The 15,607-nt window shown below is 43.4% G+C and overlaps 1 protein-coding gene, 1 non-coding gene and 1 pseudogene across 3 annotated transcripts; all 3 read left to right on the top strand.

Annotated features, from left to right (window-relative positions):
* Positions 1-3,902: 3,902 nt before the first annotated feature.
* Positions 3,903-6,199, top strand: LOC125524239 (thioredoxin-like protein YLS8). 2 transcript variants are annotated; one of them, XM_048689326.1, is made up of 3 exons: positions 3,948-4,182; positions 5,182-5,229; positions 5,678-6,199. In XM_048689326.1, exon 3 carries the CDS (start codon positions 5,678-5,680, stop codon positions 5,984-5,986), a length of 309 nt encoding a protein of 102 aa, XP_048545283.1. In that variant the 5' UTR covers positions 3,948-4,182; positions 5,182-5,229; the 3' UTR covers positions 5,987-6,199. The 2 variants fall into 2 exon arrangements, with proteins under 2 accessions (XP_048545275.1, XP_048545283.1); XM_048689318.1 differs by lacking the exon at positions 5,182-5,229 and having other exon boundaries at positions 3,903-4,182.
* Positions 6,200-6,727: 528 nt separating this feature from the next.
* Positions 6,728-7,698, top strand: LOC125524254 (annotated as a pseudogene).
* Positions 7,699-11,175: 3,477 nt separating this feature from the next.
* Positions 11,176-11,268, top strand: TRNAM-CAU. The gene is given in 2 exon segments: positions 11,176-11,213; positions 11,233-11,268. It is a non-coding gene; the product is annotated as a tRNA-Met (tRNA).
* Positions 11,269-15,607: the final 4,339 nt, after the last annotated feature.

Below are 15,607 nucleotides of genomic sequence, written 5' to 3'. Positions count from 1 at the left end.
GGTACTACCGCTCGACCTCACGGTACTACCGCAAATGGTAGCGGTACTACTGCTTGCGAGCAGTACTAAAAAACATCCGGGCCTACCACCGCAAGACTTGGGACGAGTTTTTGGTCCGGAGCGGTACTACCGCTGTAGGAGCCGCGGTAGTACCGCTCTGGAGCGGTAGTAAAAAAATTACATCCGCTCCAATTCGCGGTAGTACCGCTGCAGCCTTTTCAGAACACCAAAACTGCCACAACTTTTGCAAACGGACTCCGAATTCGATGAAACCAAGTTTGTTGGAAAGCTAGCGACAAGGGCTAACACAATCTTGAAAGAAATATCAATAAGAAGCAAATTAGAAAAGGCCCATAAGAAAATGGTGAGGAACCCTTCCTCGGATAAGACCGGTAAAACCTACAACACCGAAAACATCATAGAAGACGCATGCGAACTCCGTTTTCGATGAACTCAAGCTTGTCATCAAGATGACCATAAGCTCTAAGACTCACAAAGAGAACCAAACAAGAACCAAGAAACATGATGCAAGGATGCAATGGTTTGAGCTCTCGACGAACGATACGATCAAGCTACTCACTTGAGAGCCCCCCTTGATAGTACGGCTATCGATCCTATAACCCGGTCTCCCAACTACCACCATGAGACCGGTAAAATAGAAAACCTATCAAGGGCAAACCTTTGCCTTGCACATGATCCACTTGAGTTAGATGAAGACGATCTTGTCCTCCTCAAGATGGACCACCTTTCTTGATTGTGTTGGGTCGATGAAGACTAGATGATTGCTCCCCCATACTCCACTATGGGTGAGCCACTCTTCGGCACATCTTCACAAGTCCATTGACACCACAATGGATGGCAGCTTCAAGCACTTGATCTCTTCGTGATTCTCCACTTGAAATTGCACACGACAATCTTGATGACGATCACCACTTGATGTCATCCTTCCCATGGGTTGTATGACATCATCCTCTTGACGCAAGCCCATGGACACATACCTAACCCCACATAGACTCTCACATAGACCATGGGTTAGTACACAAAGTGCAATGAACAATGCTTACCATACCATGGGATCACTCGATCCCTCTCGGTACATCTTCTACTCTTTGTGAGTTGATCAACTTGATTTACTCTTGACTTAGTCTTGATCAACCTTGAATCTTTCCAACTCTCTTTGTTTGGATGATGTCTTGAAGGTAAACATGAATGATCACACAATCTTCTTCTTCAAGACATACTTGCAATAAGCTCAACTCTCAAATGACCAATCTTTGGATAATTCCTTGAATAGCACCTTGGTCGACACAAACTCTCCTTGAAACCAACACATGTACTCCAAGAAAAGCCTATGGACAAAACCTTCAAATATAACTCAAGGAAACCATTAGTCCATAAAGATTGTCATCAATTACCAAAACCAAACATGGGGGCACCGCATGTTCTTTCAGCAAGAAAGGAAGCATTATTTTGCAATGAATCACATTGGCAGCCATGATGTTTGGTGCAAGTATGATTTTTCTTTTTCTCTTGTACCTTTCATTTTTTTTTGTTTGTTGCTGATTGTGTACTTCATCTTTTTTCATTTTTCATTGATTATTTCATTTATTTTCTTTTATCAGATACGAAGCTATTAGATATGATAGAGCATTCTGTTCGTATCGCTCTCTTGCATCCCTATGCCCAAATGGTCACGTAGATAAAATCTTGATTCTATGTTTCTGTTGATTTCTTTTCAACAAGTGTCATCCTTCTAAATCGAAGAAACATTTCTTCTTCATGATTTGTTACTGATTTTTTTTACTCTCTATCTTTATAATTTCAGTTGTACTTCCCTATTGGTCTCGATGGTCGTTGGTTTTCGTTTGTCATGTGTATCAAAGATAGAGCTTTTGTGTTTCTTGACTCGGCGTTTGGAGAGAACTCAACGTAGCACAGAGATATCCGTGATGAGCTGGTAATTTTTCTGTAAGCTTTCATGCATATTTCCGTGAGATTTTGTAGTTGTGTAACTTTCATGTACTACACAGATAGTTTTTAATTCTGCGCTCTCTGTTCTTGTGCATTTTTTCCATGTATTTTTAGTTTATTTCAGTTGTTTTCTCCTTTTATCTTAGTGGATTTACAGTGTAACTCTCATTGGACTTACACTGTAATTATTTTTAGTGCATTTTTACAGTGTAACTCTCTTTGGATTTGCACTGTAATTATCTTTAGTGCATTTTACAGTGTAACTGTCATTGGATTTACACTGTAATTATCTTTAGTGCATTTTACAGTGTAACTCTCATTGGATTTACACTATAATTATCTCTAGTGCAATTTAGAGTGTAATTTTCATTGGATTTACACTGTAACTCTCACTGGATTAGTGCATTTTACAGTGTAACTTTTATTGGATTTACATTGTAATTATCTTTAGTGCATTTTACAGTGTAACTCCCATTGGATTTACACTGTAACTATCTTAGTGGATTTTGCAGTGTAACTCTCAATGGATTTACACTATAATTTATCTTATTTGATTTTACAGTGTAATTATCATTGGATTTACACCGTAATTCTTAGTTGTTGTACTACGTGAATCTTAGTGCCATTGTACTGTATTCACCACTTTGCACCTAGTGCATTTAGTGTTAGTTATTTCAGTGTAACTAGCACTTTAATTGTACTGATAGCTCCTCCTTATCGTCTACAGCACACCTAATTTTGTTTTCTACAGTAAATTAGTTTGGTATACTTTCCTGATTTTTTAGTTCCAAAACAGATTCATATTTCATTGGGCTTTGGGATGAGTATATCACTCCTATGATGCACAAACGAATTAATTTCGAAGAGTTTGATGTCTTGTACCCAGCTGTTCCTAAGCAAGAGAACCGGTATTATGTTTTTTTGCCTGACATGATTTTGATTAATTTTATATAGATTGTTTGTGGGCTTCTTTTCTAATTTTTTGTGTTCTTTGTAACTTTTCAGGCATGATTGTGGTGTCTTGGCTCTGAAGTATACGGAGATCTTCACACCAAGAACTCAGATGACAAATCTTTTCTCCAATATAGACATTCCAAATCTTAGGATCAAATATGCGAATGATATGTTTTTCAGCATCTGCGACAAATCTTTTGTCACTGATTTCTTTGGCGATGTATGTTCTTATTTTCCTTGTCCTCTAGTTCATTTTCATTTTCTTTTCTTCTTTTTACCTTTTATTTTCTTTACCTATTATGGCCTCTTTAATTTTTTTGTGTAGGGAGGCAATGCCAAATGAGGTTCAGTATGTGTGCAGTCCTAGCTCAATTGGTGGATGAGTTTTCATTTTTAGTAGAATGTAACATAGAACCACTAGTACAAATCATTTGGATTATTGTTGGATTTACAATGTCCTTTTTAGTGGATTTTACAGTTGCATCTTTAATGCCTCTTGCACTGTAATTCTTAGTGTTTAATCTTAGCAGTTTTTTTAGTGCAAACCATTTGGATCATTGGTGGATTTACAGTGTCATTTTAGTGGATTTTACAGTGTCATTTTAATGCATCTTACATTGTAATTCTTAGTGGGCATGATAGAAATTATTGTGGTTTTTAGTGGATTTACACTGAATTTCTCAGTGGTAATATTATGGTAATATACTTCTTCGTCGATGTAATTTTTAGGTGACATCATCTTGGAAAAGCTTTGGCTATGTCGCTGTGCTTCTTTGATCTTCTCTTTTAGCTGCTCCCATGCATGTCCGGGTTGAGGTTGAAGTGTGGACCCGTTAGCCTGTTTATAAAAGCGGGACAGAAAAGCAAACATGGGACATGGGACAGAGGACACTTGTCATTCTTTGGTTGGTTGAAGAATATTTAGATTTCATCCGGATGTAGAATAGACAGTCCCTTCTTAAAAAGGCCGACTCGGGTAGCAGGCCGACTCGGATTAGTTGGCACCTCCGCCAGGCCGCCCTATTTTAACCAGGCCCAGGCGCCCAGCACCAGCGCACGCCGCTGATTCACCTCGGCAGTTCGTCTCCACATTATTCTCTCCGGCGGCGGCGACTCGACTCTTGGCGAGGGGCGGAGATGTCCTACTTGCTCCCCCACCTGCACTCCGGCTGGGCGGTGGACCAGGCCATCCTCGCCGAGGAGGAGCGGCTGGTCATGATCCGCTTCGGCCACGACTGGGACGAGACGTGCATGCAGGTACGGTGCTCACCCCCCCCAACGAAACCCTAGCTTCTTCTTGATTCTCGCTCGATCCAACTGTTTGGTTTGATTGTTTCCGGTCGTTCGGTGCGGGGCTCCCGCACACCGGATTCGGGCGGGGATTTGTTAAAACCGGTCAAGGATTCGCCGTACGCGCTAGATCATGCTAGATTTAGTTTTAGGGATATGGGGCAGAAATTCTCCTTCATGCTGGTCTCTGTGAGCAGTTCATCCTCATGTTAACAAGTAGCGGCAAGCTCTGGTAAGGACTAGTGGCAATATGTTTACGATACAAATTATCTGACCTTGGTATTTAGGAATCTCGGTGCAGCACTGCTAATTGGATGATTGATAGTATGTTAAACAAATTTTCTCACTGCCTCGCAATTGTGCTGCTCCCAAGGTAGTATCCACGCATCCTGCAGGCACCTTTCCATTGCCTGAGAGGATAGTCGGTTAATTTGGATATGCAGTAGAAGTGGAGGAAGTCCACGTGTCACTGTTTTTCTTGAAATATGGCTTCTAATTTTTGGTGAGCTAGATAGTTACTCACATATATTTTTCTGCCTGTAACATATTTGGAGTAATTCAAGCTGGTTCCTTGGTTAAGTTGGAAGTAGAACTAGCCATTGTGTACTGACATCATGTACCTCAACACAAAGTTCTGAGGAAATTGAGTGATTTGCCCTTTTCTTTCATTCAGCAACTTCTTTGATGGTTGTTCAAACTAATCCATCTCTGGAGTCTTTTTCATTTATGTTGTTGGTTGCAGTTTGACCTTCAAATTTTGTTAGGTTTTGGTTCTAAATCAATCTAGTAAATCTGGATATCTGTAGTTATGTTATATGTGGTTGCTATTGCTGCTCTTGGATGATTTCTTGCACTTTGGAGTGCTTCCTTGATCTATTGTCTGTATGTTAGCTTTGTTAATGATCTGGTTATGATTGATGGTGTCAATACAAATAGCTTAACTGCTGTTTTGGTGTACTGGTGCAGGGCTGCTACATAGCTGATTAATATGGGAGCAAATGCTTTTAATTCTCCGTATGTACTATCCACACATCCTACAAGTGATTTTGCATTCAGCCTTTCCATTATCATAAGCTCATACCGTCAGAAGCTAGTTGGTCGATTTGGAGTAGGGTAGAAGTTGGAGGATTTTTGGTTGTTGAAGTAAAGCTTCTACGTGTACTGAGAGCTAGGTTGGAACTCACCTCTATATTTTGCTGCGTTTCACATATATATTTGGAGTAGTTCACTACTGGTTGCTTGATTGAGTTGAACTGTTGAAGTAGAGCTAGCCATTATACTCAGCGGAAGTTAAGCGATGTGTGCTTTTCTTCTTTTATTGACGGCCAATTGTTCTAAATTATTGATTGCAAACTTGCAGTTTAACTTTTTTTTATTAGTCTTTGGTTCTACATCAATCTAGCATGGTTGTATGTTGTTGACTTCATCATGAGTTTCTGACTATCTGCTTGTTCATGTTTAGATGGACGAAGTGCTGTCAGGGGTGGCTGAGACCATAAAGAACTTTGCGGTGATCTACCTCGTCGACATCACGGAGGTTCCTGACTTCAACACCATGTACGAGCTGTACGACCCATCAACGGTGATGTTTTTCTTCCGCAACAAGCACATCATGATTGATCTCGGGACAGGAAACAACAACAAGATCAACTGGGCAATGAAGGACAAGCAAGAGTTTGTTGACATTGTGGAGACTGTATACAGAGGAGCTCGTAAGGGCCGTGGGCTGGTGATTGCTCCCAAGGATTACTCCACCAAATACCGTTACTGAGGTATCTGTGCTTGGCTATTCAGGTGCAGTGTGTGGCCTGCTCTGTTCTGTGAAGTGCGCTGTGTGACCCTTGATGTAATGTCTGTCAACTTTGAAAGTGTCGCGTAACTATGTATTTGTATCTTGAATATCAACATGTCATAAACCTGTAACCCTTTGAAACAGGACCTGCTGTCTATTGGTATTACTGATTAAAGTGATATTTGGTTTGAACTATGTGTGTGAATTGCTGAACAGAGGTCTTTAGGAATCTCGGTGCAGCACTTGTATTCGGATGATTGATTATATGTAAACAGATGCTCTTAGTGCTTTGCAATTGTGCTGCTCCCCAGGTACCATCTACACATCCTGCAGGCGCCTGAGAGAATAGGTGGTTAGTTAGGATATGTAGCAGAAGTGGAGGAAGGCCCTGTGTCTCTGATTTTCTTGAAATAAAGCTTCTAATTTTTTATGACCTAGATTGTTGCTCTCATTTTTCTGCCTGTAACATATTTGAAGTAGTCCAAGCTGGTTCCTTAGTTAAGTTGAAGTAGAACTAGCCATTGTATACTGACTTCATGTACCTCACCACATAATCATGAGAAAATTCAGTGACTTGTGCTTCTATTTCTTTTTTCATTCAGTTGTGCAAAATAATCCATCTCTGAAGTCCTTTTGTTTGTTTATGTTATGGACTGCAGGTTGACCTTTCAATTTTATCAGGCTTGGGTTCTACATCAATCTAGTAAGTCTGGATATCTGTAGTTATGTTACATGAGGTTGCTATTGCTGCTCATGGATGGTTTCTTGCACATTGGAGTGCTTCCATGATCTGTTTATCTTTATGTTAAATAGTTAGCTTTGTTAATGATCTGGTTATGATGATAGCGTTAATACAAATAGCTCAGTTGCTGTTTTTGTGTACTGGTGCAGGGCTGCTGCTTAGAGGATTAATACGGGAGCAAATGCTCTTAATGCCCGTATGTAATATCCACACATCTTATAAGAGATTTTGCATCCAGCCTTTTCCATTATCATAGGCTCAGTCTCATTAGTTAGTTGGTCAATTTGGAGTAGGGTAGAAGTGGATGATTTTTGGATGTCTCTTTTTGTTGAACTGAGAGCTAGGTTGCAACGCAGTTTTATACTTTGCTGTGTTTCACATATACTCCCTCCGCCCCAAAATAAGTGTCTCAACTTAGTAGTTCACAACTGGTTGCTTGATTGAGTTGAAGTAGAACTCGCCATTATAGTCAGAGGAGCGATGGGTGTTTTTCTTCTTTCAGCCAATTGTTTTATTACTTTAGCAATGAATAAAATGTCTTAGATTGCAGACTTGCAGTTTATTTTTTTAGCAGGCTTTGGTTCTACACCAATCTAGCATGGTTGTATGTTGTTGACTAAATTACAAGTTTCTGATTATATGCTTGTTCATGTTTAGATGGATGAGGTGCTGTCAGGGGTGGCTTATATAGACTATAAAGAACTTTGCGGTGATCTACCTCATCGACATCATGGAGGTTCCTGACTAAAACACCATGTACGAGCTGTACGACCCGTCGATGGATGTTCTTCCGCAACAAGCACATCATGATTGATCTTGGGACAGGAAACAACAAGAAGATCAAGTGGGCAATGAAAGACAAGCAAGAGTTTGTTGACATCGTGGAGACCGTCTACGGAGGAGCTCGTAAGGGCCGCCCAAGGATTACTCCACCAAATAACGTTACTGAGGTATCTGTGCCTGGCCATTCATGCACATTCTGTAGACCGCTCTGTTGCCAGTACTTATGCTGTGACCCTTGATGTAATGTCTGTCAAACTTTGAAAGTGTCGCGTAACTATGTATCTGTATCTTGAATATCGTCATGTCATAAACTTGTAAACCTTGGAAACAGGGCCTGTTGTCTATTGGTATGGCTGATAAAACAGATCTTTGGTTTAAATAAACTGTGTGTGTGCATGGCTGAACCAAGGGCTCGGATTGTCATGCTGGTAGAATGTTACTGCTCGCTGAAGCAGGTTGATATTGAGTTGAACAGAAATCCCAGGCCTCTTACATTTTTTCCCCTTGTTCTTGGTTTGAATTGTGAGTGATGTATGTACTCTTGGTCTCCTGCGTAGTGATGTGATGCTATGTGACTGTGGAGCAAGTTTGAAAGGTTGTACTTATGTCAGTATATATAGATAGATAATAATGAAGAAAGAACAATCAATGATCAGTAAATGGCGTTGTGTGTGTGGATCGTTGTCTGAAACCTCATTTGGCCGTTCATCAGGGAGCTTAACTGAATGTGAATTGGCGAGATATAGCCATCCCTTGAATTTTCGCCATGTAGGCAGTGTTAAACGCAATGCACTTGCTAAAAGAATCAAGAAAGAGGAGCCGTCCATATTTGTTTCGCTTGTAGGATACCAAAAGGAGCTGGCTCGTTGGTCTCAGAGACCGTGAGGTCGAGAGTTCGAGCCTCCGTGCACCACCATAGAATAGAAGGCCAAGTAGTGATGAAACGCTCGGTGACAACTTGGGTCGTCACATCAACACCTCATTAATCAGGTGAAATGAGCAAGTCTGAACTTGGTCTTTCTTATTTTTTGGTTCAGACTAACTACTGCGCTCTCTCCCTCGCTGCTCCTCTGCTTGTTCAGGCTCGCAAAAGATTGGATTTCGCATGATAAGTTGCCTCACATACCTTCATGATGCTCTGAGCCGCTGTAGCAGGTTCATATTCAGAGAACGAAAAATCCCAGGCATCGAACATATTAGAGTTGCAGGTCCCAACCTTTTCTTGTTCTTGTTTTGGATGGTGGTTGGTGGGCGACCAACTCTCAGTCTCACTCGTGGTTTTACTTGTCGATGCATAAAGTTCATCCTGATTCAGTTAGTTGGTCCTGCGTAGTGATGTGATGTTATATATGACTGCAGACCAAGTCCTCACCGATTTACGTAATCATTTGAACGAGTTCCTCCCGATTCAGTTTAGTCAGGTGTTGAAAAGTTGTATGTCAGCATATAGTTGAAGAAAGAACATCAGTGATATGTATGGTCCGGAGATAATCGTTGTGTCGAATCTCATCCGGCTGTTCATTGAGGGAACTTAACTGGATGTGAATCGGCAAGATACAAACATACTTGAATTTTCGCCACGTACGTAGCGTTAAACAAGAACATCCATGGTTTTAATGGTCTTCCTTGCTTAACAAGGCCGTTTGTTTCGGTTCCAACACAATAAGTCGGGTGGTGGCGCAGTTGGCTAGCGGGTGAGAAATCCTCTCTCACCTCACATCAGAAATAAAAGGCCATCGTAGTGATGAAACGCTCAATGGCAACTTGGGTCGCCACATGGTACATCTGATTCGTCAGGTGAAACCGAGCATGTCTGAACCTTGGTCTTCTTTTTTCATATATTTTTTGGTCCTGCCTGGTACAATAATCTCCTCCACGGCTACAGTTTCTTGCTCCTTTGCTTTGTCATGCCCAAGCACTGATGTTCAGGCTCACAAAAAGGTTGGATTTTCACATGATGTGTTGCCTAACACATCCTGATTATGCACCGGGTTACCAACTTCGGGTTATGGATTAATGGTCTGGGAACTTGGAGCAGAAATGGGAGTGCCTTCAGACGAGGGAGCATCTCATTATCACTACAACAGTATATGCAGCACTTGGGCACTGTTTGGGTTCATCTTCCAGAATCCACTCTGATAAATTCGAATTGTCGCTGTGACATGTGAGGCATACGTATCTATCCATGGGTGTGTACTGCTGAACCAAGGGCTCGGATTGCCATGTCGGTAGAATGTCACTGCTCTTCTTGTTTCTACCTAGGTTGCCCTGGAGCCAGGTTCATATTCACCGAAAGAAAATCCCAGACCTCAAACATTTTCCCTGTTTTGAATTGTTAGTGATGCATGTACTCTCAGCCTCGCTTATTGCTTCTAAACTCCAACTAATCTTGTGCATGTGTGCCGTACTTGTCGATACATGATTCGACAAGGTCAAAATCCCTCGTGATTCGGTTGGACCTGCGTAGCGATGTGATACATGAACTAACAAGGTGTTGAAAAGTTGTAGTATGTCAGCATATATACATAATAATCAAGAAAGATTAATAAGTGATCTGTATGGTCCGGAGATAATATTTGTGTTGTGTGGTTGTATGGATCGTTATCTGAAATCTCATCTGGCTGTTCATCAGGAAACTTAACTGAATGTGGATTGGCCCCTTGGATTTTCGCAAAAAATGGTTCGTAGTGTCCACGGAGCGTTTACATAATCACAAAGAAACAGGAGTTGTCCATGATTTGCAATGATCTTGTTGCTGAACAAGGACATTTATTTCGCTTGTTGTACACAATTGGGGCGGTGGCGCAGTTGGCTAGCGTGTGAGGCGTAGGCCTCAAGGTTAGCAGCGTCGAGGAGGGTTCGAGCCTGAACCACACCCCCAAAATAAAAACACCTTGTATTGATGAACCGCTCGGTGACAACTTGGGTCGTCACATGTACACCTGATTCATCAGGTGAAATGAGCAGGCCTGAACTTGGTCTTCTTTTTCTTATTTTTCTTTGTTTTCTGAACATGTGCAGAAAAAAAGGCACCTGAAGCCAGCTTTTAACACTGAAAAAAGAAAAAAAATCTTATCTGCGCAGCATGATCATGGTGCAGGCAGCCAGATTTGAGATCATGTCTCCTGAGGTGATCTGTGATCGGCCACTACCTTGCCGAGTTCTCCATCAGCTACAAGCACGGAAGCGTTTAATCAGTTAAATGGGAGCGCCAAATACCCGTTTTTGTCTGTTTTCCCTCAAGCGGCATCACGCTCTGAAGTCTGAACATCACCACCACCTCCTTTCTTTTTGCCTTCCTGATACGTGAAGGCCTCACAAGCTATCACGCACACATGGGTGAGTGCCGAGTTGCCGATTATGGCTATGAATTGCAATTAGAGGAAAACTGAAGCGGCAGCTAGTAGGTAGCTGTACATGACAGAGCTAAATCGCTGCAGTCGTTGCACTTTGCTGAACTGAATGGGAATTTCCTCCAACTTTGCAGTAAAATTGCCCTCCAAAAAAGTGTTGGCAGCAAATTCAGGAAGAAATAAATAGAGGCCTCAGAACATGAGCCGTAAGGTAAGGAACAATCCGTGATTTGCAATTGTCCTCTCGCTTATATAACAAGGCCGTTTGTTCCGCTCGTAATCCAACAGGTGGGGTGGTGGCGCAGTTGGCTAGCGCGTAGGTCTCATAGCTGAAACAATTGCGAGTGATCCTGAGGTCGAGAGTTCGAGCCTCTCTCATCCCACACATAAAAAGAGACCAGCGTAGTGATGAAACGCTCAGTGGCAACTTGGGTCGCCACATGTAAACCTGATTCATCAGGTGAAAACTTAGCAACTCTGAACCTGGTCTTCTTTTTTGATGTTGTTTCTTTTTTGCTGTTACGTGTCTCTCTATGCCTTGCTGTTTAAGCTCATCCTTCTCACTGCTGCAGTACTGCACTGTCTCAGCATGCAATCCTCTAACTGCACAACTACTACATGTTCTGTCAAGGGTTGGCGTGGTGCCGTGGTCTATACAAGTAGTCCTAGGTAGCAATCGTGTGAACCAATCATGAGTAGTATTTGCTCTGCCTGAGCTGAGCATCTCCAACTACAAAATGATGCATCTGTACATACGAGCGTATACGTAAGTATTGTTTTTGAGAAAAAAAGAAAGAAAAATAATCGAGCTTATCATGACAGTTGCTCTACCACAATACTAGTGTCACAATGGGTCGCTGGCATAGTAGGCCCTTTTACCTGAACGTGAGGTTGAGTCTTTGTCACTGCCCGACAAACCATGACATTTTTAATGATGAATCCCTCAGCAAAACTGAATCTTAAATATCAAAATTTACCAACATATATACAAAGGCAGCCATCTGTTGTACACAACACGAACAAAATATCTTTCAGTGCATGACAAATTAGTACCGTGCGCATATGAACTGTTTCATGCCGTGCCAAATTTGTAGCCCATGTCATGCCAAAGAAACAAAACTCTACATCCCTTGTTATGCAGTAAGTACCATTTATGTGACCCTCTCATATTATTATGGCCATCACGTTCTGTTGGCTTTCCTTTGATCAACACTTAGAAAAATATGCAGCCCTTGTTGTGTATCATGCGTGCAATCCTCTGATGTTTTTCATTTGCGAATATTTGATGTTGTTCTGTTGGCTTTCCCTTGAGACACATAACTTGGATGTTATGTGTGTACATAATGCCTGATTTTACTTTTTTGTTTCAGATGGTTTTTTCTTTTGCTCCACCATGCATTGTCCGTTCATGGCCTGTGGCTGTGCCGGTTAATGTCATGGGACTAGGCGACTAGCGGTGCTACCTGATGTCACTCGAGTGAATAATACAAGGGAGAAATAGACACGAATCTTAGTACGGCCAGGTACACATTGTTTAGAAATTGTTGAAATTTTGCTAGTAGGCCTTTGGCCCAAAGCCAACTAAAATTCTGAAATTCTCTTGGCCCATTCATGCACACATGTGAGTGGAGTAAGTGAGGCTAAAGTTTAGTCCCATCCCGGAAGTTGAGAGAGAGTTGCACCTCTTTATAAGGTGAGCTCTTCTACCACTTGTATGAGCATGAGAAGAGGAGACCTACATGCGCGCTCCTCCTCCTCGCTCGCCGCGCCGCACCGCGCGTTCTCCATCCCTCCTTCCGGCGTGCACCGCGAGAAGGGACAGCAGGCCTCCGGAACCCCGCCTCTCGTGATCCTGTACGGGAGAGGGGCGATCAGGTTTTTGGGGAGCGCACTCGCGTGACTGCTGGCAGCGACGATGTAACACCCCGGATGTAACTTTCCCAATTTGTACTCCAACTCTTGCCGTTTCCGGCGTTAAGTTATATTTATTTCCTCGGGTTCGGGTTTTGTCTCCGTGTGTTGTTGTCGTTGTCATGCATCTCATATCATGTCATCATGTGCATTGCATCTGCATACGTGTTCGTCTCATGCATTCGAGCATTTTCCCGTTGTCCGTTTTGCATTCCGGCGCTTCGTTCTCCTCCGGTGGTCATTTCTACCTTTCTTTTGTGTGTGGGGATTAAACATTTCCGGATTGGACCGAGACTTTCCAAGCGGCCTTGGTTTACTACCGGTAGACCGCCTGTCAAGTTTCGTATCATTTGGACTTCGTTTGATACTCCAACGGTTAACCGAGGGACCGAAAAGGCCTCGTGTGTGTTGCAGCCCAACACCCCTCCATTTTGGCCCAAAACCCACCTAACTTTGCTCCACCATCTAGATCGTTCGATCACGATCGCGTGGCCGAAAACCGCACCTCATTTGGACTCTCCTAGCTCCCTCTACCTCTATTTAAAGAACCCCTCCGTTTTCGGATCTTCCTCTCCCCTCGAAACCCTAAAAAAATCCACCTCGCGCGCCGGACGTGTCCGTTTCTCGCCGGACAGACGCCGCCGCCGCCTGCAGCCACTGAGGGGCTGCCACATGGCATCGCGCCGCCGCCACCGCCGAAGCCCGCCGCTGCCCGAGCTGGGCCCCCGCTGCCCAGTCGCTCCCGCCGCCGCCCGGGTCGTCTCCCTCCTCCGCCCAACCGCCCGCGCCGCCTTGAGCCCCCCGCGCCGACCACCGCCGACTCGCCGGCCGCCGCGCGCCAACTCCGTCGGCTCGGCCCTCACCTCCGCCCGCCGGCCCTCGCCTCTGCCCGCCGCCCGGTGCCTCCGGCGCCGCAAGATCCGGCCGCCGCGGGCCCCTGCGCCGCCGCCCCCGGCCACCGGTGACCTCGCCCTCGCCTCCGCCGCCTCGGCCCCGCCTCGCCCCTCGCCGTCCGGCGACCTCGCCCCGCCGGTTGCTTCCTCTCCGTCGACGTCCGTCCTCGGCTTCCGCGCCGCCGGTGAACAGTGCCGCGATCCAGATCCGGTTCGGGATGTACAGTAAACCCTAGGTCATTTTTGTCTAAGTCCCAAAATTCCAGATCCAAGTTGCCATGTTCGTAGCTCCGTAACTTTGCATCCGTAGCTCCGATTCATGCATATAGCATATGAAAATGTTCATCTCAGAGAGTACATCATTTTATTCCATTGCATCATTTTCATTTGAGTTTATCTTGATGCCCGAAATGCTGTTAGAAGAGGGCTACTTGAGATAATTGTCAGATCTGCTACTCTGTTTAGGTTTTTGTCATTTTTGCCATGATTAATGTGTGCATGATATGCCCTGATGCTCTACATGTGTTTTGTTAAGAGTTTTGTCATCTTTCTAGAGGTGCAACCCATGTATTTTTGTGATGTGTGTGGTGACTAGTGCAAGCTTGCAAAGTGGTGCACTTAGTAATTCTGTTTTCAGGGACTTAACAATTTCACTAAGTCCCAGAGCTGTTTATCTCATGATGCCATATGTTCATGTTGTTTCCTAGTGATCCGTGCCTCTTTTGAGGATGATCAGTAAGGATGTTTTGTTAATCTTGTAGTGCTCTATCCATCCATGTCTTTGTTTGCAATTATGGAGCACCCTAGCTTGAGTCAATCGAGCTCTACTTTTTCTACTTTGTGAATCTGGGCAGATTGTCAACTTGTTTGCAATTTTTGCCGATGATGTTGTAGTTGATTCGTGCATGCTATGCTATTGTTCTTGCGATGTCTAGCTTGCATTTTGTGCCTTCTTGATGGGTGTATACTTGTCTTGACATGACTTGCACCGTAGTGAGTGCATCGAGCTCGTAAACATGCCTACTTGAGTTATATTTCAGCATGTGTCAGTTTTCACTAAGTCTGAAAATTGATTATGTTTTTGCTATGTTCACATGCTTGCAATTGTATTTTCTGATCCCTTTTGGCTCAAGGTCACTAAGGGACTTTTGTTAAGCTCTTTGAGTAGCTCCATGCCATGCTTTACTTTGCCATGTTCAGGTCCTGTAGCATGTAGTTTTGTTGCTCCAAAGAGTGCTACCTGATCTGAAATTCCAGACAAGTGTTAATTTCACTAATTCTGAAATCTGTTTGCCATATGCATTTTTGCCATGCTTGTTTGAACCTGTTAATGGATGAATTGGCCGTAGCTCAGTGCTAGACTTTTGTTAAGCATCTTGTGTGCATCCCTGACATGTATTTTGTTGTTATGTTTGGGTGCTGTAGCATGTTCATCTCATTGCATTTAGATGGCTACTTGTTGTAAATCGCAGACCGGTGTCATTTTTGAATCGCTTGCCATTTCCAAACCGTAACTCCGATTCCGACGTTCTTTATATCGTTTTCAAGCGATTTCATCTCATCTTTCCAGTGGCACACTTGGTTTTCCAAGTTGAGGCAAGGTTCATGCATTTCCTGTCATATCTTGCATTTCGCATCCCGCATCGCATCCCGCATAGCATACCATCTTTGCATTGCGTTGTTTGAGTTTGCACGTGGTTGATTGTGTCCTTATTGCTTGTTTGTCTTGTTTGGGTAGATCCGGGAGACGAGTTCGCTAACGAGGAGCCCGTTGAGTTTGCTTTCGAGGATCCAGTCAACTCTGACAACTGTGCAGGCAAGATGATCATACCCTCGAAATCACTACTATCTTTGCTATGCTAGCCTGCTCGCTCTTTTGCTATGCCATTGCTACGATGCCTACCACTTGATTTCAAGC

Source organism: Triticum urartu, chromosome 1 (assembly GCF_003073215.2).
Source record: "Triticum urartu cultivar G1812 chromosome 1, Tu2.1, whole genome shotgun sequence".
Classification (NCBI taxonomy): Eukaryota; Viridiplantae; Streptophyta; class Magnoliopsida; order Poales; family Poaceae; genus Triticum; species Triticum urartu.
This window is presented reverse-complemented; position numbering and strand designations above follow the sequence as displayed.